The 22,448-nt window shown below is 49.6% G+C and overlaps 1 protein-coding gene across 2 annotated transcripts in view; it reads left to right on the top strand.

The window, feature by feature from the left end:
- Window positions 1–22,448, top strand: part of TMCC2 (transmembrane and coiled-coil domain family 2) — an 82,137-nt gene that overhangs the window by 7,067 nt on the left and 52,622 nt on the right. For both annotated transcript variants that reach the window (XM_075909880.1, XM_006133057.4), the window contains one exon: window positions 10,602–11,108. In XM_075909880.1, the coding sequence (XP_075765995.1) occupies window positions 10,602–11,108 (507 nt within the window). The remainder of the gene's footprint in view (window positions 1–10,601; window positions 11,109–22,448) is intronic.

Genomic DNA, 22,448 nt, shown 5'->3' with positions numbered 1-22,448 from the left:
TAAGCTCCTTCCAGTAATGCAATTGAGCAGTGTGTGTTACATCTATCACGTGTCTATTCTCTCAGCCTCACCTCCAGGGAAGAAGTGGGCAGAGAGGGGTATCATGTTTAAAATATATGCATATATACCTATTGGTCTGATTGATTATTTAAGTCACAGCCATGGTTTTATTTTCCGTATGAATGTAGTGCTGGTGATAGGCAGCAGCCGTATCTAGTTACACTTCCGTATGGAAAAATTTCCCATAGGTCCAGTTGTTTTTTTGGAATTGATCAGTGGTTCTCCTGGGGTTAACCCCTCCTCCAGCTGAAACATGTAGGAAGCCAATAGGAATCAATTGAGCAACCAGCAAAAGCTGAAGAGACCATTTGAAGGGCTTAATGGGGGGCTGCCTGAATTTCCACTAGAGCCACTAGCTATTCCTACACTGGCCTGGCTCCTGCCCTCTCAGGGTTAGAGATGAGTTAATTGTCCATGCACATGTAAGCTAAGACGGACTTAAAAACTAAGTTCTCTATTTGGGATGCTATTTACCCCTGGGAGAGCACCAGAGCCTACACTGCAGCTGAGTCCCAATTAGGGCAGGAAAACAGCATGGCTGAGGGAATCACTTGTAGACATGGTAGACGGGAGGTTAGGGTTGTACTCTTTTCTCCTCCCCGTGCCTCACTTTCCCTTCACAAGCGGTGTCTTTTTCAGTTTAGTTCTTTGGGAAAAGAAATATCTCCCCCTATACGTGCCTAGTGCTAGCACTTTGGGGCCCCAGCCCTGATTGAAGCCTCTAGGTTACGGGCACGTCATCTGGAGATCGACATTTTGACATTCGATGTAGGGGGTCAAGTATAGATCCATAAATCGAACGCTGAGGGCAGCTCCGGCTGGCACCTGTACTCCTCACAGTTGCAAGGAGTAAGGGAAGCCAATGGAAGTGTTAAGTGTAGATCTGGCCTTACACTTAAACTGCCTTTAATACAGCTGTCTTTGATCCGGGAAGATCTGTGGTTTGGATCCCCCCACCAGATGGCCCTTCTGTGCCCCCACCCCTAGTGCACTCCAGCACTTCCCTCCTAGACTCCACCTCCCTTCCACCCCAATAATAGTTTAAATACAGTGCATTAAGGATTTATCCTGTGCTGTGTTATACATGTACAGTACTGTAAAATGGTCTATACATTCAAAAGCTTTAATAATAGACTAGTAATGTCAAATACTCGTGGTCTGGAAAATGCCATGATCTACATAGCCTATTTCCCAAGGCTGCCAAATTAAAAGAGGTCTAAGCATGTTCATTTTATTATTGTAATAAACTAGGATTTACATGGTGAATCAAGACTGTGCTTTGGGACAGTGCAGTAGGTCATGAGGGAGCAATTTGGATAAGCAAAGACGTTCAGATGACTGTCGATAAGATCGCAGCTTCCAGCAATCCCTTAGTATTTACAGAATTCCTCCTGTTTGTCCATTTGTGTTTGATAACATTTTAACAATTAGTTGTATCAATGTGTAAATAGCTAACAGGGAAATAGGGCGAGCAGCCATTTTTATTCCAGAACTGCTTTCAAACAAGGTGAAAATCTTTGATTGAACCTTGCCAAAGCTAGCAACAATTCAGGCCCACACTGGTGTAAACCAGGAGTAATTCCTATTAAATCAGTCAAATCAAGCTAGTGTAAGTGAGAGGAGAATAAGGGCTTTTGTGTTGAATTAAAGCCCAGAACATGGTTGGTAGATCTTTGAAGCCTAAGAGATGTGTTATGGATATTTGCACATGAGTCACTTTTTGAAACAGTGGCCTTTTTTCTTTTTAAAATCGTACAGATTGCTGTGGATTTTTTTTGGATTTGATTCATAGATATTTTGGATGCTATTCCATTTAGCAAACTGTATCAAACTTCTGCATGACAACCTCAAAATCTTAATCCCCTTAATGAAAGAAAAAGACTGTAAAGGCACAATAAACATTTATGACTACTGAATTTTTCAAGAGATTTAGCCACCCACAAGCTCAGCCAATGTTGCTAACTTTTTGAGGGCTTTTTTGTTTGTTAAATTAGCTTATTCTGTTTTCTGGGCTAGCCATTTATAAAGTTTTGAAAAAACAAGGCTGTTTTCTCTGACATAAGTACTAACTGTTTCATAAACTACTGCTAAACAAGAATCTAGTAAACAATTTCTTTACTTTTTTTCTATTCTGTCAGATTAAAGGTTATAAGACCACTGAAAACAAGTGGAAGTTTTAACCCAGTAAGAACTGAATAAAAACTGAAGGAAGACTCAGAACTCTGGCTTGCAAATTTAAAAGCCAGATTTCTTCCTCTTTGTGCAATAGCTATTTCCATCAGTTTCCTTGTAGATTATTTTTAACCAGACTTCAATTTAGCACTGAATCTGCCCCATCCAACACAACACTATCATGACTCTGACTTTCTCTGCATGCAGTTCTCCCTTAAATTCCCTTGAGTACCTTATGTGTAAAACCCCTTAAAATTTTTGGACAGTGTTATCCTGGTGATTACATTTTTCTATTAGTATAAATTTTAGGCCAGAAAGATTAGAACTTGCTGAAAAATATAGGCCAGGAATAAAATTCTGCCTCACGGAAATCAATGGCAAAATACCCATTGAGCTCAGTGGAAGAGGATTCCAATTTCATCCTTACGTGATGTAAAGAGTACAACTCCATCAAATTGTTACAGCTCTGCCAAAGTACATCAGTGGAAGATATGGACCTTGTGTATCTAGTGGAGACACCAATATAATCTGAACTCACAGCTGCTGTTAAAATGCTCTTTTTCTTTTATTCTCTCACTCCTCCCCCACCAAAGCCTTCTTTTTTATTTCCTTTTATTACTTTTAAAGCATGTGAATTGGTCATTTCTTTTCCCAGGGAGCTTCTAAAGAGCAAACAAATAATTTAAATCTACATTGTACCCTGATAGTAAAAATCTGTGGGTTTAGGGTTATTATCTAATGCTGTCTCTGTTTCCATAGAGACTCTAACGAGAATAAACTTTAGATCACGATTTCCTGAAGTAGAAGGATAGCACAGCGGATTTATTATATTTCTCTCAGGTAGAACCTTAGAGAGAGCTGCATTACAACTGGATAATGCAAGTATTAAAGTTTTTGTCCTAATGGTGTAATTGTATTGGCTAGTGATGCAGCTATAGTTACCACCCTGATTCCTTGTAAATATCAGAAGCAGACCCATTATTGGATTAGACACTGGTTTATAAATAGTTGGGTTTTTTTTAGGGGGTGGAGTTCTTGGCCAGCCATGAAATGTTGCAGTTATCTGCCAATGTGTGTAGGATTTGCATTGCAAACACTGCTGCCTTTCCAGAATTCAGTGGCTTTGCTGGTTGACCACAAGGGCTAAAAGCAGCTATTAGTCCTGAATCCCCATCACATCATCATTTCAGGCAGGAGAAAATGTGAATATAGGTAAAAGGTGAGCCATAAGTCTTGGGGCAAATTCCTGCCCTCACTGACTGAAGTAACTAGCAAGACTTCCATTGCCTTAGAATCCTAGAACGGGAGAGGTCATCAAGTCCAGTCCCCTGCCCTCACAGCAGGACCAAGCACCATTATTCTAGATCATCCCTGACAGATGTCTGTCTAACCTGCTCTTAAACATCTCCAGTAATGGAGATTCCACAACCTCCCTAGGCAATTTATTCCAGTGTTTAATCACCCCGACAATCAGGAAGTTTTTCCTAACGTCCAACCTAAACCTCCCTTGCTGCAATTTAAGCCCATGGCCTCTGATAATAGAACAAGAAGCAAAGGAGAACAATTTTTCTCCCTCCTTCTGGTAACACCCATTTAGGTACTTGAAAGCTGCTATCCTGTCCCCTTCTCCGTCTTGTCTTTTCCAAACTAATCAAACCCAATTCTTTCAGTCTTCCCTCATAGCTCATATTTTCTAGACCTTTAATCATTTTTGTTGGTCTGCTCTGGGTTCTCTCCAATTTCTCCACCTCTTTCTTGAAGCGTGGTGCCCAGAACTGGACACAAGACTCCAATTGAGGATAAGGATTTCAGTTCTACTCAAACTCATCGCAAAGCAGGGACAGCATAGCAGGCTGCCCTTACATGGTCCTGCCCACAAGGGCTGATATGGAGAGGCTATCCAAGGATGAAAGGATTCTAGTAGCCCTCGCTCATTCAGACCACGTCCAGCGAGACTGGAGGATTGTGAGATGGGGTCATCTCTTACCGGGAAAGGGATTGAAATCCACCAAGCTCATTTCACAGAGGCCACTGAGCAGCCATCCAGTGGCAACAGCCTTCAGTCACTAGCCACATATAACTTGGTGATGTGGAGACTGAAGGCCATGAGCCAAATGCTGATCTGTCTTACGCAGGTAAAAATCTGGGTGTTACGCTGATTGCAATGGAGTCACTTTGGATCGATACTAGGGATGTTAAATATCGGTTAATTGAATAGTCGATTAACCTCATGATTCTTATTGGTTTGTTGACTATTCTAGAGTCCCCAGGGGTGGGGCCGGCAGCCAGTGTGCTCCAGCACCACTCCCGAGGAGTCCCCTGCCACTCTGTGCTGCTGCTGACTGTGCATCAGAGGCAGCAGCATGGGGTGCCAAGTGGGAGCTGGTCTGCAAGGGAAGCCAGTTTAAAAACCAGCTTCCCCTCAAGGACCGACTGCCTGTCACTCCACACTGCTGCATAGCATGTAGGGTTGCCAGATACTTTCACAAAAAATACCGAACTTGGGGGGGGGAGAATTGGTTAGGGGGAAAAAAAGGGGAGGGGAGACCAAACTTGTTGAGAAAAAAAGCACCTTGAAATCCCCCCGCTGCCCCCGCCAGACGTGCCTTCCACAAGAATCTGCCCTGAGTAAGGCCTGCAGGAGTTGGTTTGTAACTTACAGCATGTCAGGGCAGGAGTCACAGAGGGCGGTAGCTGAGTATTCTCCCACAAGCTTAGCCATGACGCGAGAAGATTCTGTCCAAAGCTTCTTCCAGGTGTGTTCTAGGAGGAGTGAATAAGAGCCCAGTCCTGTAGCACTAGCATTGCTCCCCTATGCTTGCACAGATTGCGACTGATTTCACCAGCATTCCATAGGGAGGGTGGGGAGAGAGGAGGTGACTCCTGTGCAGATCTGCTTGCTGAAGCAGGCTTCTAGGGGGAGAATCCTTCTAGAGGTGTGTTTGGTCATTAGTAGTCATTAAGAAAAACAGCCTAGTTCTTTTTTTCCCTGGGACTTAGGCTAAGAGTAAGAACCCTTACAGGGCTGTGAGAAATGTACACGTTGACTTTAAGGTTTAAAACAAACAACCCCAACTGCTGCATATCCCAAAATGTTCTTTCCTCACCATGGAGCAGACTCTCTTCTCTGCTTCTTGGCTTGGCTCAACGACAGCCAAGCGGTCAAACTTGCCACCCTGCACTACCCATGAAACCCCATTTAGATTAAAAAACAGGACTATGTAGCACTTTAAAGACTAACAAGATGGTTTATTAGATGATGAGCTTTCGTGGGCCAGACCCACTTCCTCAGATCAAATAGAGGAAGAAAATTGGCACAACCATATATACCAAAGGATACAATAAAAAAATGAACACATATGAAAAGGACAAATCAAATTTCAGAACAGAAGGGGGATGAAGTGGGGAGGTAAATTTCTGTGAGCTAATGATATTAGAGGTGATAATTGGGGAAGCTATCTTTGTAATGGGTAAGATAATTAATGCCTTTTTTAGACCGAGGTGTAAAGTGTCGAATTTAAGCATGAGTGACAGTTCAGAGGATTCTCTTTCAAGTCTGGTGTGAAAAGGTCTTTGAAGCAGGATGCAGGTAATCAAGTCATTGAGACAATGCCCTTTCTGGTTGAAATGGCAAGAAACTGTTTTTTCTTTGTGATCCTGTCTAATATCTGTTTTGTGGGCATTGATTCTTTGGTGAAGTGTCTGAGACGTTTGTCCAACGTACATAGCAGACGGACACTTTCGGCACATGATAGCATAGATTATATTTCTGGATGCGCAGGAATATGTGTTCTTGATCTTATAACTCAATTGGTTAGGTCCAATAATGGTATCAGCAGAGTGAATATGTGGACAAAGCCGGCAACAGGGTTTGTTGCAAGGGAAGGTACCAGGGTTGGTATTAGTGTGGTATGTCCTGGGGTTGTTGGTAAGAATCATCTTGAGGTTAGGTGGTTGTATATAGGAGACTGTGGGTCTGTCTCCCAGAGCCTTTTGGAGTTTAGTATCCTGTCCCAGTATAGGTTGTAGTTTATTGATAATGTGTTGGACAGGTTTAAGTTGGGGGCTGTAGGTGATGACAAGTGGTGTTCTATTGTTGGTTTTCTTTGGTCTGTCTTGAAGTAGACTGTTTCTAGGTATTTTTCTGGCTCTTTCAATTTGTTTTTTTATTTCTCCGGGTGGGTAGTTGAGGTTTATAAATGCTTGGTAGAGATCTTGAAGTTTCTGGTCTCTGTCAGTGGGATTAGAGCAGATGTGGTTGTATCAAAGGGCTTGGCTATAGACGATGGATCGTATGGTGTGTTCTGGATGGGAGCTGGAGGCATGCAGGTAACTGTATGAGTTGGTGGGTTTTCTGTAGAGAGTGGTGTCTAATTTTCCATTGATGATTTGTACTGTGGTGTCCAGGAAATGGATCTCTCGTGTAGAATGGTCCAGGCTGAGATTGATGGTGGGGTGTAGGTTGTTAAAATCTCTGTGGAATGTCTCCAGTGTTTCTTGGCCATGCATCCAGATCATAAAGATGTCATCGATGTAGCGTAAGTAGAGAAGGGGTGAAAGGGGATGGGAGCTGAGGAAACGTTCTAATCCATTGAGATTAGTGAGTTTGCATAGGTGAACTGGAGATTTAGTGCCTAACTCTCAGATGGGGTATTTGACAGGGTTGCTGATTAGCAAGTAGCCCCTCATGGCCAGAATTCCCCTTTTCAGCAGCCTCCATCTCCAGGACCGCTTACAGATCCTTCTACAGCCTTTCTTAGTAGTCCAACAGCCATGTCTGGGGCCAGTGTAGTGACCACAAACACCACAAAACATACCCACCAGTAAAGTCCAACACAGAAAACCAAAGGATCGCACTCAGCTCTGGCTTTACACTGAGGTCTTCTCTGCCACAGCCTGTGCTTCTCAGAGTCATAGCTAGCTAGCTAGCTGTCTGTCTCAGACTTGGCCCCTATCACTCTAGTTGTTTTCTCTTTTCCAACAGCTCCCCTGTGCTGCTGGAGAAGGCAAACTCCTCCAGTGAGCGCCTTCTAATTGGCTGGAAGGACAGGAGTCCAGCCCCACCTTTTATTATGGTTGCTGGTCCCAAGCCCTTAAAGGAACAGTATGTCTAGGTTTCCTCCCAATCCAACTCCTCATTCTCCAGAACTGCTTCCTCTTTTCCACTACCAAACCATTTTCCAGGCCCTTGTTCATTTCAGCTCCCTGATGGGGTCTTCCTTCTACTCCCAGTCAAAGAACTGGGAGGAACTTTGAGAGGTCATCAAGTCCAGTCCCCTGCATTCCTGGCAGGACCAAGCTCCATCTAGATAATCCCAGACAGGTGTTTGTCCAGCCTGCTCTTAAATATCTCCAGTGATGGACATTCCACAGCCCCCCTGGGCAATTTATTCCAGCGTTTAATCGTCCTGACAGGTAGGAAGTTTTTCTTAATGTCCAACCTAAACCTCCCTTGTTGCAATTTAAGCCCAGTGCTTCTTGTTCTATCCTCAGAGGTTAAGGAGAGTATTTTTTCTCCCTCCTCCTGGTAACAATCTTTTAGATACTGGAAAATTGCTATAATGTCCCCTTTCAATCTTTTCTTTTCCAGACTAAACAAACCCAATTCATTCAGTCTTCCTTCATATCTCATGTTTTTTCAGACCTTTAATCGTTTTTGTTGCTCTTCTCTGGACTTTTTCTAATTTGTCCACATCTTTCCTGAAAGGACTAGGGGACCCCGCTTCAGTATGTACAAACCCAGAGAGAGGAACCTCAGGGGGGACTTTACAGAGCAGCCTCCATCTTACACACTGAGTGGAAATGAGACACAGCCTTATGCCTGAGTGTACAGCCGGGATTTTAGGACTGTGGCGTGCTAATCCCAGCTCTCTTCCTTATGCCCTCTGTTGTTTGGGGAGAGTCAGGTAGCTTTTCTCCGTCTTGCTCATCCTTCCCAGGATTAATGCTTCAGAAATGTGCTCTGACCAGTGTTCCCTCTAAGTCATGTTCCTGCTAATTCTTTACATCCACGTGCAGATTTTTTTTCCATCTGTGTGCGGAATATATTTTTTATGCGCACCAAAGCATGTGAAAATGTGCACCACCAGTAGAAACACAAAACCTAGTTGTGGGCGCTCTGCTAATCAGCTGGGCAGCACGGGAATCTCTCCTGAGTATCTGCACAAACATACAACTCACAGAGAACACTGCAGCCTCTGAGACTTACTTAGGAGAAGTTCATAGGACAGTAGATATGTGCTAGCTTTTAGCAGATCTGCTGAGGAGTTGGGAAGGGGGGAAAGGACAGTTGCTCCAGAGCCTGGGAATTCAAAGGGGCTCAGGGTGTGGCACTCTGACAGCGCTAAGGATGTGGGAAGTGGGGGCCAATGTTCCCTCGAATTTTGTTCACACATGTGCAGAATAAAATTTGTTATGTGTACCAAGGCATATGCATATGTGCACCACCCATGGAAACACATGCTGCCAGCCATGAGCTCTCTGCTAATCAGCTGGGCAGCACCTGAATTTCTCTTGGGCAGTCGCCCAAGTGCTCACCTTAGAGGGAACACCGGTGGGGGCTGTGCCGCGCTTCAGGCAGCAATAAGGCCGGGCTGCCCATGGCCCTGCCCCTTCCAGGAGTGCGGAGCTGCCTCCCCCACTTGCTCAGGGACCCACAGAGGCTGTCGGCTCTGCTGGCTCTTAGTAACATACCTTTGAGCACTGAACTGCCTTGACTAGTCTTTTGTGTGCTCCTGCTCTGTAGAAAGCGCAGGCACAGATATTGCATGGAGCCACCGAGCTGTGGTGCTAACAAGACGTGAATGTCATTTGGGAGCCGGGTGCAGCTGAGCGGAGGGGGGCTGTCACTCACCATGTGGCCGTGTCACAATTTATACTGAGACGCCACATGGCTTTTGGCCTCTCTTCTTCCCTAACCTGGCCTCATCTTGAATCGCAATGGGCGCCTTTCTAGGAGAGCAAAGCTCCCTCACCCGTCACTGGCTGCTGCTTTTGTGGGGCTTCCATCCTGCCCCCCTTGCACAGTGGGGCTGTGGCATAAGAGTGAAGGGCCATTAGTCCTGCTTCCCAATACGTAACGCTTGAAAGGAAGGCGAACCCCTCTGCCTGGAATGCCTGGCCTGCCATGCTGATGTGGTCGCCATAGGAGCAAACCCCTCCCTGACAGGTGTTTCAAAGCTAGGTTTGGCTTCGGCATCGGCAACCTGAACTGATCAGCAGGCTTGGTACTAGTAGCAACACGTGCTGCTGTTCACGGGACTCTGGCATGTTCTTTTCTCAGGCCTGGGGTGCTTAATGCCTGTCATCTGGCTTTGGGAAAAGCAAAGTGCTGTCTTCTGCCAGCAGACACCTTATCGGGTACTGGTTAACCGGTACCTGGGAGCAGCCCCGTGGGGGTTGGGATCCTTGTACATGGTGGGGACTGGGAGCAGAAGCCAGCCCTCTCCAGGTGCATGGCTGCTGGCTGTCCCTCCCTGCGCGGGAATACCTGCAGCCGGGAGCAGCCGGGATTCTCGCACATGGGGAGGGGGAGGGTTCAGCAGCCTGCTGAATTGGATAATCAGTTAAACCTGATGTTTCATAGTGCAAATGAGGGAGGCAACGGTCACGTTCCCCTCGAAGAAGGAGGGGTTCAGGGCACGCAGGGGACATGCACGACGGGAAAGGCAGTAACAGTAGGATCTGGTTGGTTTGGCAGCCCAGAATGGGAATGGGGAGGGGTACAGATAGTTCGGAATGGCTTATTAGTTCGAACTATCTAGCCCGTGCTGCGTGTAGCCACGCGGCACGGGGTTCGAACAAGCCGGCATTTAAAAATGGCACCGGCCGGCTTATGCAAATGAAGCCCGGGAAATTCAAATCCCAGGCTTCATTTGCAAGTGCGGTATGCCTACATTACCCCCCTAGTTCGAACTAGCGGGGTAGTGTAGACATACCCTGGGAGAGGGGAAAGAAAATACTGCATGGGAAGAACCCAGCCCTGTCGCAGCTGCCCCCCTCGGCCTTCCTTCAAGTTGCCGTGCTGGCGTGCTGTAAGGAGCAGTTCTCAGCAGCGTGAGTTCTTTCTAAAGCACGTGCTGAGATGCTCAGGGACAGGGCAGTCCTTGCCTTCTCAGAGCCCGCCAGCCCGGCAAGAAGGCAGTGGCTTCTTTTCCAGGATCCCAGTGTTACGTCGTTGATTTCACTGCCGCTGCGTCGCTTTACGCCAATAGATAATTTGGCCCCATGGCTGTCGTGTCATTAAAGGGTATTTTTCATCTCCATTCTATCTCGCTGCTGTATACGGACCGAGGAGGAGCAGGGCTGTACGATGCAGCAGGGTATAGTAACAGTGGTCCGTGTGCTTTGTTTTCTCTCCTCTGTCATAGAAAATACAGCAGCTCTCAGAAGGCTCCATGTTTGGCCATGGCCTAAAGCACCTTTTCCACAGTCGCCGGCGGTCGCGGGAGCGGGAGCACCAGAACTCCCAGGACTCTCTGTCCCAGCACTACGGGATGTCTGACCACGACTCCCCTGACGAGAAGGAACGTTCGCCCGAGATGCACCGTGTCTCCTACGCCATGTCCCTCCACGACCTCCCCGCACGCCCCACTGCCTTCAACAGGGTGCTGCAGCAGATCCGCTCCCGCCCGTCCATCAAGAGAGGGAGCAGCCTGCACAGCGGCAGCCGCCGGTCCAAAAGCAGCTCCCTTGACCCACAGAAAGGCAGCCCCCATCTGGGCCGTAAGGCTCCCCAGGATAGTAGCCTCACTGCCATATTGCATCAGCACCAGGGACGGCCCAGATCTTCCTCTGCCACGGACACTGCCATTTTGCTGGCCGAAAGTGGGGCTGTGTACTTCCTCTCGGAGGAGTCAGAGTGCCTCGCCGACAAGGTAAGGTGGAACCGCGGAGAGACGACTCCCACCGTGGGAGATAACACGAGGCCTGCCGCATGCTACCAGGCCTGGCTGCAATGGTGTTTATGGCACTGCACGTGGCTACCTTTGATCTCCAGGGGTAGCACCTCTGTGTTAAAGATGCGGGAGCTGCCGTCTGCTTCATTTTCAAGCAAATTGGACGTGTTCCTCAGGCTCCGGGCAGGTTGCCAATGGGACTTTCATTGTTTTGGGCGTTAATGTGAGGAAATAAGAGATTGCATAAGGGCTGCAGTTGCCTGCACAGAATTAAACCCTGTAGCATCCGCTTGAATCCTTGCTAGGCCCTGTCTTTGATGTGGAGGTTATGTCATGTACAGAAGGTGAACTAGGGGATTAATAGTCTGCTCTAAAGAGAACACTGGGCCCAAGAGCCTATAGCATGAAGAGTATAAATTGATGGGATTGTGTATAGTGTCCTGCAGAGAAGTACCCGGCTTGCACCATCCCTGCATGTATTCTGTCTGACCCTGTTGCACCATGACTTACGCTCTCTCTCTCTCTCTCACACACACACACACCCACCCACACCCATTAGTTTCTGGTCTCCCTGGCAGCTGCCCTTGGTGTTGCTGTTTTTGGAAAGCCCCTTCGTGAGGCGTAGCTGCCAGTCGTCCCTTTGGGATGATTTCAGGCCCGGTGCTTCCCAGGCAACGACGTAGCCAGGAGGAGCGCGATCCTGTTTCTTTTCCTATCAGCCAGGCTTGAGTCAATACAGCTGAACTTTGGGATGGTGTCTGTGAGTGGGTGGGAGCCAGAAGGGAAAATGCATGAGTCCTGCCGTCACGCTGAGGGCGTCAGAGGAAAAGTAAAAAGACTGGGTGGGAAGGAATGTGCTTGTCTTCCTCTCTCCCCCTTTCAGTGACTGCAGCTTGTCTGCAGAAGCATGCCCAGGCCAATGTATTATCCAAGAAACCTTATGCACCATAACCAGCCGCTTCTCGTAGCTCACACAGAAGCCTCTCAGCTGATGTCAGACTAGGGGCACCTGCTTAATCCCTGTAGTCTCTGGGTGAGAATCTTTTAGCTTATAAAGAGAATATCATGTGCTCAATATCTTCTCCTCCTAGGGTTTGTCTCAGTGCCTATTTTTAACTCGTAACTCGTCCCTCCCTTTGTAGACGTTTTGATCGAATGAACTCATCCTCTGGCGTGCTGCACAGTCATGGTCTTATTTGGCTGGGTGTTTCGTTACAGGACAGCTTTCTGCTCTTGAGTTACCGCCAGATGAACCCCTTTGGGGATTGCAGGGGTGTTACAGAGACAGGCTTCGGCTCCATCTCTACAACCTTATGCCCACAGGCTGATTTGGAGAGAGAAAATGCACAGATCCCAAGGCCAGAAGGGGCTACTATGATCATCCCGTCTGACCGCCTGTGTAACCCAGCCAGATATCTGCCCCCAAAAGGAATTCCTAGAGCGGAGTGTTTAGAAAAACCTCCAATTGGGTGGAAAAATTGTCAGCGAGGGGCAATGTTCCCTCTAACCTTTTCCATCCAGCTGCAGAATAATTTTTATGTGCACCAGGCATGTGGGAATAAGCACCACCAGTAGAAACACAAAACCTGCCTAGGGTGCTCTGCTAATCAGCTGGGTTGCATTGGAATCTCTCCTGAGCAGTAGCATAAACACACAATTTACAGGGAACACTGTTGATGGAGACTCCAACACAACCCAGGGGTTATTTACTGTCACCATTAAAAATGGACACCTCATATCCAGTCTAATATTTTCAGTCCCAGCGCCCTATTTCTCAACTTGCTGTGCCACTTGTGACTCCTGGATGCTAGGCAGTGTTCGCTATAGGTGGCCACCTATGAGAGTTTCAAATGCCACCCCATTAATTAGCAGAGCACCCACAGCTGGCATCATGTGCCTTGATTGGCGGTGCACATCTGCACATGTTTTGGTGCACATAACATTTATCCTGCACATGCATGAAAAAATTAGAGGTAATGTTGGTGCCTAATGGGATTCTGCTTCATAGAGTTTTTCATCTACTCTAAAGAGAGATCTAGCAGTGCACAGGGCCTAAATGTGCATCTTCAAAACCCAAAATTAAAGACTCAAGCACCTTGCAGGACTGGACCCTGAGGGGCCTGGATTTTAAGCAGCATCCGTATCAGGTGGATGCCAATAGGTACAAATTTTAATTCTTTCTGTCTGAGGTATTTCTGAGGTGTCTATTGTAGGGATGTGAATGGTTAACCAGTAAGCATCACCTTTATTGGGTGATGCTTACTGGCTATGGTTAACCAGCGGGGGCTGGAGCAGCCCCCTCGTGCTGTGGGCAGGGAGCTCAGTGGGGCCTGCCGCGGGTGGGAGCAGCGCTCCAGCCTGGTTAGAGCAGCCCCTGTCCGTGGCGGGCCTGGTCCAATGTGCTGCAGGCAGGCTCCTGCCCATGGCAGAAAGGGGTGAGACTCTCCAGCCGGGCTTGAGCGGCCTCCCCGCCCGCCCCCATTTAATCGTTTAACCAATTAATTAATTAAACGGGCTTTTACATCCCTCGTCCATTGCCCTGAAATCTAACCTGGCACCAAGAGGCCAGTCATGGGTGTGCTACAAATGCTTAGCTAGATAGCGCGAACCTCTTCAGCGGCACACTCAGGTGTGAGGCAGGGATGGCCTTGTGGCTGACTGTCAGAAACAGGCCAGGGCAGAGTTTCGAAGGGCGGAGGGGGCAGCCCTGGTGCATGCCGGGCCGCAGCTTTTCATCCCGTTCCCCGGACTGTCAGGGAGTGAGGGGGATGTACTTGCATTCTGAGCAGGCCTCTCACCCCTGGCTGGTGAGCAGGGGGAAGGAGCGGTGCGGGGGCTTGTCTGTCTTCCCCCGCCGGGCCTTCAGCCGCTGCCCAGGAGACAGCCCCTGTTCCCTTCCCAGAAGCCAGCTGTGCAGGGGAGGAGAGGAAAGCGCTACAGACTCATTTCCGTTCGCCTGTTGGGTCACTTCCCTTCAGAGCCTTTTCATCAGTAGCTCTTATTGTGTCATTAGTTATTTTCATTACGATGCAGCCCCGCTTGGCATGAGCTATTGGGGGGGGGGGTTATTAGATCAAGGTGTTCGCAGTGCACCCAGGGACGTGTAAGCAGAAGCTCCATGCTCCTACTTAATGCTCCAGGTTCCCCCACTCCTCTGTTCAGGACAGTGTGTGGAGCATTCCCAACTTACATGGTACAGGATCAAGCATTCAGGGTAGGGGTTTGAGTCTCCTACCTCCAGGCCTCAGCCACCTGTTAGATGAGATTTCCTGAAGGTTTTCATGCCAGATCGGCAAGACACACAGCCAGCAAATATATGTAAGTGGCTGCAAATTGGGGCTGTCCAGAGTGATTTTTAAATGGCTTTGCGCATAGCTCATCGAGAGGATGATACTTCCGTCTAGCATTTAGCAGTCTTAATTATGAAACAGTGCAGATTCACACAGCTGCACAGCCCTCCGAGGACCAAAAGTGCAGCCAGCGAGGGAAATGACACATGCTCGTTACCTGGGAGCAGTTTTCAGCTCTGTTGCTGCTGAGCGACGGAGGAGGAGATGAGTTTATTGTTCACTTTGTTCTCAGGTGCAGTTGCTCAGTGCACCAGACTGGGAGCCATGGCTTAAAGCTGTTTCAGGATCTCTGAGGTAATGGTTTTAGTGGTCTCAGTGGCACACATAATAGATGTGACTGAAACGCCACTCGCTCAGATGGCAGCATTGCCAGCCCTGAAACTCACCAGCCTGGCCTTCAGAAATCAGGAACATGGCTCAAAAATAATACAGTTTGGGGTTTTTTTATTTCCCTTCTGGGCTTCCAGCCTTTACGATTCCTTTGTTGAAGCTTTTCTCTCCAATCATGAGGGCTGGAAACTTACTTTTGCTTCAGATGAAAGTTGAGGTTCTTACGTGGTAACATGACTCCAGGAGTTTGGATTTTTAAGAAAAAAAACCCCAAATATTGCAAGGCTTGTAATAAAATCCCGAGAGTTGGCAACACCGTAAAAATTGGCCTTAGGAACAGTCGGGAACTAGAAGAAAGCCCTGGACCACGATACTTGATCAGTGCTGGGTATATGAATACTCTGGGGGGATAACTAGAGGAGCAAAAGCTGGTCAGAGTTGGAGTGAATTAGTAGAGCTGGGGGTGAGGGAGACAGGATTTGAAGAGCAGACAGCGGCAAGGGAGAGGTGAGGGTCCCAGGTTTGGAAGAATAGGAATGGCGTAAGTGAGTGGACAGAAATAAAATGGTGGAGAGGCCTAGAATAGCAAAGGGGTGATGGTAGTACACAATGCAGTCAACTTGTGGAACTCCTTGCCAGAGGATGTTGTGAAGGCCAGGACTTTAACAGGGTTTAAAAAAAAGTTAGATGAATTCATAAAGGATAGGTCCAAGATGGGCAGGAATGATGTCCCTAGTCTCTATCAGAAGCTGGGAATGGGTGAGAGGGGATGGATCACTTGATGATTCCCTGTTCTGTTCTTTCCCTCTGGGGCATATGGCATTGGCCACTGTCGGCAGACAGGACAGAGTGCTGGATGAATCTCTGGTCTGACCCTGTATGGCTGCTCTTATGCGATACAAGTCTGTGTATTGGCAGAGCTTGGGTCGGTGGCAGGTCAGGGCAGGGCTGCTCTGGGGTCCAGGGTTGGACTAACGAGGATTGCAGTGCGCTAGGGTAGTGTTTTGGGGATGAAATGAGAGGAGTGCTGCAGCTGCACTGTCAGCACGGTGGGGTGGACGGGACAGGGCTAGAGTGGCAGGGGGAATGTGCATGCAGAGGCTCAATGGGACCCATCTGAACTCTGCCTAGCTCTGTGCAGAGCTGTCCTTCTATTACGGCCAACCACAACATTCACACAGTCCACAGGTAAATTCACAGCGACCAGGAAAAAAAAATGACCATGACAGCAGATTCTCGCACTCACATCAGCAATGGCCTGGCAAGGCTCCAAAGAGGGACACACTAGTGCCCTGGCTCCAATCCTCCGTGTTTAGTTCCTTTTCATGGTCTGGATCCCTTTGCTGATAAATGCAAACCCAGCTTTACCTGCTCCGAAGGCAGCGTGAGGTTCCAGGTGGCAGTCTCCTGTTCCAGGCTGATGCCCTTCAGCAACACAGCTGCCTCCTGGCAGCCTGATTTGTCCAGTCAGAAGAAAGGGATCCAGGGTAGCAGGCCATGACTGCTCCTTTGGTGCCTGAAATGAATTTCTCTCTCTGTTCTACTGAATCTTAGATGAACAAAATATGACCTGGACCCTTTTGTTGCCTGATGAGTCGATGGAAACAATAACGGAGCCTTTTTTTTTTTTTTTTTTGCAATCTGTATTTGTCTGTTTCTAATTATATGCTTTGAGCTGCAGCAGAAATGAAAGCTCTAGGAACATGTGCTCAGACACAGACATGCATGTATACACAGAGCAATACACGAATAGGCCTGGATGCATTTAACGCACACACACAAACACACGCTGCTGCACACAAATTTTAAAAATGCACAGAAGGACACACATATACACACTAAGGCCTGGTCTTCACTAGAGCGGAAGGTCAACCTCAGATACGCTATGTTAGTTACGTAGCTGGAGTCAATGTATCTTAAGTCGCCGTCCACACAGCAGGAGGTTGACAGGCGGCAAACGCTCCCATCAGCTTCCCTTATTTCTCACGAGGGGCAGGAATACCGGCACTGACAGGAGCACCCTCTGGGTTTGATTTAGCGGGTCTTCCCTAGACCTGCTAAATCAAACCCAAGAAGATTGACTGGGGCAGTGTCGATCTGCCACATAGTGTAGACATGTCCTACGAGATATAGTCACAGCCTCACGGACACACACAAGTCAGACACAAATACACCCATGGACACTCACACGGCACTCACTAGCCCAAGCTCACAAACTCCCTCACCCATCTTCAGAGTCCCTCGCCCAGGCACAGACATCCCTAGAGGCACATCTACATGCTCCCATTCAAACAAGCATACATGCTCCCCCGCCGGAGCCCCTCCGCGGCTTTCAAAGCCTCGGGGGAAGCCGGCCGGGGGGCATCCCAGGCGCGCCTGGGCTGCTCCCCCGCCGGAGCCCCTCCGCGGCTTTCAAAGCCTCGGGGGAAGCCGGCCGGGGGGCATCCCAGGCGCGCCTGGGCTGCTCCCCCGCCGGAGCCCCTCCGCGGCTTTCAAAGCCTCGGGGGAAGCCGGCCGGGGGGCATCCCAGGCGCGCCTGGGCTGCTCCCCCGCCGGAGCCCCTCCGCGGCTTTCAAAGCCTCGGGGGAAGCCGGCCGGGGGGCATCCCAGGCGCGCCTGGGCTGCTCCCCCGCCGGAGCCCCTCCGCGGCTTTCAAAGCTTCGGGGGAAGCCGGCCGGGGGGCATCCCAGGCGCGCCTGGGCTGCTCCCCCGCCGGAGCCCCTCCGCGGCTTTCAAAGCCTCGGGGGAAGCCGGCCGGGGGGCATCCCAGGCGCGCCTGGGCTGCTCCCCCGCCGGAGCCCCTCCGCGGCTTTCCTGGGATGCCCCCCGGCCGGCTTCCCCCGAGGCTTTGAAAGCCGCGGAGGGGCTCCGGCGGGGGAACAGCCCAGGCGCGCCTGGGATGCCCCCCCGCCGGCTTCCCCCGAGGCTTTTTAAAGTTTTGGTAAGGATCAATTTTATGTTCACAGTACAGTGAACCCTCGCTACTTCGCGGTTCGACCATCGCGGATTCACGTATATACATAATGTAATGAAAAAAGTCCGCGAAGTCGTGAATCCGCGATGGTCGAACCGCGAAGTAGCGAGGGTTCACTGTAGTGTGTAAATTCACTTCCTCCGGAGGGCTCCTTTGCCGGACCCAAGCAGTGTCTAAAGGGTCCATTCCCTTAATGGACACGGGAATCTGTTCTGGCCCCGATGTTACTTGTTTTGTTTTGCTTTGCTTCTAGCCTTTTATTATGGCCTAGGATTGGCCTTTGCTGCAGCACCCAGCCCCACTGACCCCTTGTTTGCTTGCCACAAGAGTTTCCTACCATGGTAGCTCAGACTGACATATGAGAACTGGAAAATAAAACAGAGTTTATGTCAGTTGATAAGGCAGCATAAACGAGCACACAAAAAAGGGCAGAGAAATAATTAAATGCACAAGATACTATGAAAAATAAGATCTGAGGTGATACTGTGACAGAAAGGCCTTCTTAGGGCAACAGAAACAATAAGAATATTTTAGAAAGACAAGAGCTCTGTAATATTAACTGCCTCATGCTGTGTTATGTGCCCATAGCCTTGGGGGAAAAATAGAGCCTCCAGGGTCTTTTCCGTAGTTACCTCCGTGCAGGGTGGAAGTGTGTGAACGGGCAGGAAATTGGCTGCTCTTCCCTGGCGTGCTGTGAGGTGCAACCTGATATGTGTGGTTTGCTCTCTCCCTCCATCCCTGACCCTCACTGGGCTAGCGACAGTGCTTCCCCTCCTTGTGACCGGCTGGCTGGCGAATGCGTCCCCCTCAGCCAGTCACCTTGAGCTACCGCCTTTGTTGCCCTGGGGAAAGGCCGGCTCTGCTTTGGGGCAAGGGCTGTCTTCTTGCTCCACGTTTGAACTAGGGATGCGAACAGGTAACTGGTTAACCAGTTCTCTGGGGAGCAGCCCCCCATCCATGGCCTGCCATGGGTGGTGGGCTGCCCCAGCTCTATGTGGCTGGCAGCTGGGGCCGGGAGCCAGCCTCAGCCCCAGCATGGAGCTGGGCGCGGGAGCGCTGCAGGCTGTGGGGCTGGCGCTGGGAGATCCCACAAGTCAGTTGACCAGTTAAATGTTAGGTAAACATGTTAGGAGTTTACATCCCTAGTTTGAACAGCACACTGCTGTCCCGATCCCTGGCTGGAGCGACATAGAGCTGGAACACCAGGGGCTGGCTCTAGAGCCGGATACTTTCCTGCCTCTCTTTGGGTGCCAGCCTTTATGTCCCAGCAGAACGGGTATAAAATGTACCCCAGATCCAAAGGGAAGCACTTAACACCCACCCTGCACAAGGACAAAAGCCAGCGCAAGGCACAGTGCATGGGAGGGTTGGGTTCAGAGGTGCTAAGTATAGCACACAGGAATGCTGCCCTTTGCCCCTTTCACACCCTGCATCGTGGAGAGCAGGAGGGAGGAGAAAAGACTAACAGGAAAACCTTTCGTATCCATGGAAAAGTACTGGGTGACCTGGGAAAGGGGGATTTCTCCATCACACTAGAGTCCATGACAGACACAGCCATAAATTATCTTCCCCTGTCTCTAGCCTCTCTCATCTTCTCTCCCCCTCCCCCCCGCCATCACCGCCCCTGTATTTTCAAGGTTACTCAGAAAGATGCTTCTTTGTTTTAAAGCTATGGGACATCTAGATGAGCATTTAGCTCTGTGGCCGCTCATTTGCAGTGGCAAGCCGTGTAGATTTCTCCCTGTAATTAAGCTGTGAGCTGTGGCCTGAGAGAATGCACCGGCTGGTGTCTGGGAGCCAGGAAGATTACAGTAGAGGATGCCTGTCTTGTTGGGTTACTGCCAAAGAGTGGTCCCTTTGTGAGAACTGTAAATCAGTACAAAGCCAGTAGCCATTCAGACTGCCGGAGTCACATGCCAGGCGAGAGCCTCTCAATGTGATTAAAACATTTTGCGCTCTCAGCCAGTTGAAAATCAATAGTAAAACCACACTTCGCAGGCTAAAGAAAACCCCGCTTCGTAGCGCTAAAAGACCCCCTAACAATCCTGCTTCTTAAAATAACCCAGACAGCTCCACTTCCTGAAGTGAAAATCCCCAACCACATGGGCTACAGCGAGTTAAGATAACGAAAGGACTTTCCCAACTTGTAGAAAATCCGACTTAGCACCTTACAGGCACTGGATGAAATTCATTCCTATACAGAGCACCACTTATCCCTACTCGAGCTCTGATATGAAGTCTTAAGTAAGATTTAAGTGTTGTGTCGGCCTTGTGCTTTGCCCGCTGCACATGGGTGAATCTGGCACATTCATTCATTAATCGTTACAGTAGGGCAGTATTTTTGTCCCTATTTTCACAGACAAGGCAAAGAGACATGAAGGAGCAGAGTATGCAGTATACAGATGCAATCTAGAGCAAGATTTAACTCAGAGAAGCTATGGGCTCTGTAGCATTCCCACACTGTGTGTCTTGTAATGCAACTAGTATTGTCTGATGGAAATGGTTCAAGCACTCGCTCCTTTATTTCTGAGTCCCAGGGAGTTTCTGCTTCTGCCAGTTTGTTTTGAACATTTTGATTTTCAGTGGCACGTTCTGTGGTTAGGGGGAAGTTTGGGGACTTCAAATGTGGTTAAAATCACGTGACGCTGCAAAAATGTTCTTGTCTTACCCAATGTTATCTGCTTCTCTGCATCTCTCTGACTCAGATCTGCTTTCTCTGCTGACACTCAACAAGCTATTTATTAATATTAGTTTTGCTGTTCATCCTGGGCAGCTACAGGTGAACAAGATGCATTTGGTTCTGGCTTGTACACCATCCATAGCATTGGCAGGGAGGTGCCATTTGTCAGTTCTTTCCTTCACAGAGAAGCAGCGGCGAAGAGATAGGACGGGAAGTCAGAGAAGTTGCATTCTACTCCCAGTGGCATGCTGTGTGCCCGTGGGCCAGTCATGTCTCGGTGCCTCAGTTTCTCCTCCCACTCTTAATCTGCCTTGTCTACTTAGAATGTGAATTCTTTAGGGCCAAGACTGTCTCTCCGCCCTGCATGCATTTGTACGGCACACAGCATAGCGTGTGGCTGATCCCAGTTGGGGCTTTCCCACACGACTGAAATACAAAGAAGAATATAGGTGGACCTCTCTGGTCCAGCAGCCTCTGGGCCAGACCAGTTTCGAATGAGGGGATTTGCCCGAACAGGGAAAGCTCCTCCTCTTGTGGCCTGTGCTGCCCTGCTGCCCCCGGCTAGGGCCCCAGCCTCCTGGAGTTCTTTAGTTGCCATCGGCTCAGCTTCTGCTGTGAGCTCCTGGAGTGCCACGGCTGGGGCTGGAGGTACCTGGCTGTGGAGTTCTAGCCACGTTCTGGTTCCAGTGGCCTGTGGGGGGGGCAGCCCCAGCTCCGGACCCAGCTTCAGACCCAGCTCCAGCCAGGGAGCTCTGGCCCCTGTCCCAGCCTCAGCTGTGGAGCTCCAGCCCCGGTTGCATAACCAAACAGCTGGGATCTCCAGCCTGCAGGCAGCCAGGGAGCTCTGCAGCTGTCTGGCTCTGGGGCCGGGGCCGGAGCTCTGCAGCCATGGCTGGGGCCAGAGCTCCCTGGCTGTGGCTGGGCTGGAACTCCCCAGCCTCTGGGACCCGAACCCCTGACACGGGCCTCCCATCCGAGTTGCCATCCCCCGCTAGCCTGCTCCTACCCTGCCACCAGACATTCCCTGTTCCTGGGCTTTGTGGTCAAGAACCAGGGATGTTTCTGGACCAGAGAGTCCTGGATTAGGGAGGTACAACCTGTCCCAGGAATAACATAAGAAGCAGGTGGGATTTCAGATCTTGGGTGCAGTCTGTGGTACTGGATGCTCTACATTCCTGTGAGCATCATCAGTCCCCAGCTAGCCCAGGACTGAGGTATGCAAAGATGGCTTTATATTGTATACTAGCGATGGGCAACCGAGGCTAGTGAGTGGGCTGCATGCGTGGCCCTCCTTCCTCTCAATGGGCAACAAGATTGTCATGACCAAAACGGTCTGCCAGGACGGCAGTTTTGCTAACTGCACTTGCATGCCTAGAATTTGCAGGGAGTGCCGACTGACCCATAACAGAGCTGGGATTGGCTACAGAGGGAGCGAACGGCTCTGACAACCAATGTTGCATGCATCCAGCATGCCCCTCCCTTCATGTGCCACGGCTTTACATACTGTGTCACTTTAGGTAGGAAAAAACCGACATGGATTAAAACCAGCAGAATCTGGCAACTCTGCGTGTGGGCGACAGTAAACAAAATGTCTCATGGGGCCACGTTCCATTGTTTCCTGCGTATCATGCACCTTTATAGGATTCGTTAAAGCAGTGGCTGGCATTTATGATTATTTCTTGACGGTGCCAAACCAGTTTCTTGAGGTTAGCTAAGGGCATTGGTTAATGCTTTCATCTCCAGGCTGCTTGCATCTCCTCCCGGCTCCTAGAACAGAGAGCCACAGGGAGCAGCCTGCCGCTTAAAGCGGTGTGGCTGCTCTGTGCCTGAGGGCCCCGCTGGGCCGGGTCTGGCGGCCCGTGGGCCAGATTAGGCAGCCCCCAGGCCAGATCCAGCAGCTTGGTGGGCTGGATCCGGCCCGCGGGCCATGCCTTGCCCACCCTGACCTAAGCACAGGTTTAACTTTGAGCGCATGTTGTTCCATG

This window comes from Pelodiscus sinensis, chromosome 27 (genome assembly GCF_049634645.1).
Source record: "Pelodiscus sinensis isolate JC-2024 chromosome 27, ASM4963464v1, whole genome shotgun sequence".
NCBI classification, from domain to species: domain Eukaryota; kingdom Metazoa; phylum Chordata; order Testudines; family Trionychidae; genus Pelodiscus; species Pelodiscus sinensis.
This window is presented reverse-complemented; position numbering and strand designations above follow the sequence as displayed.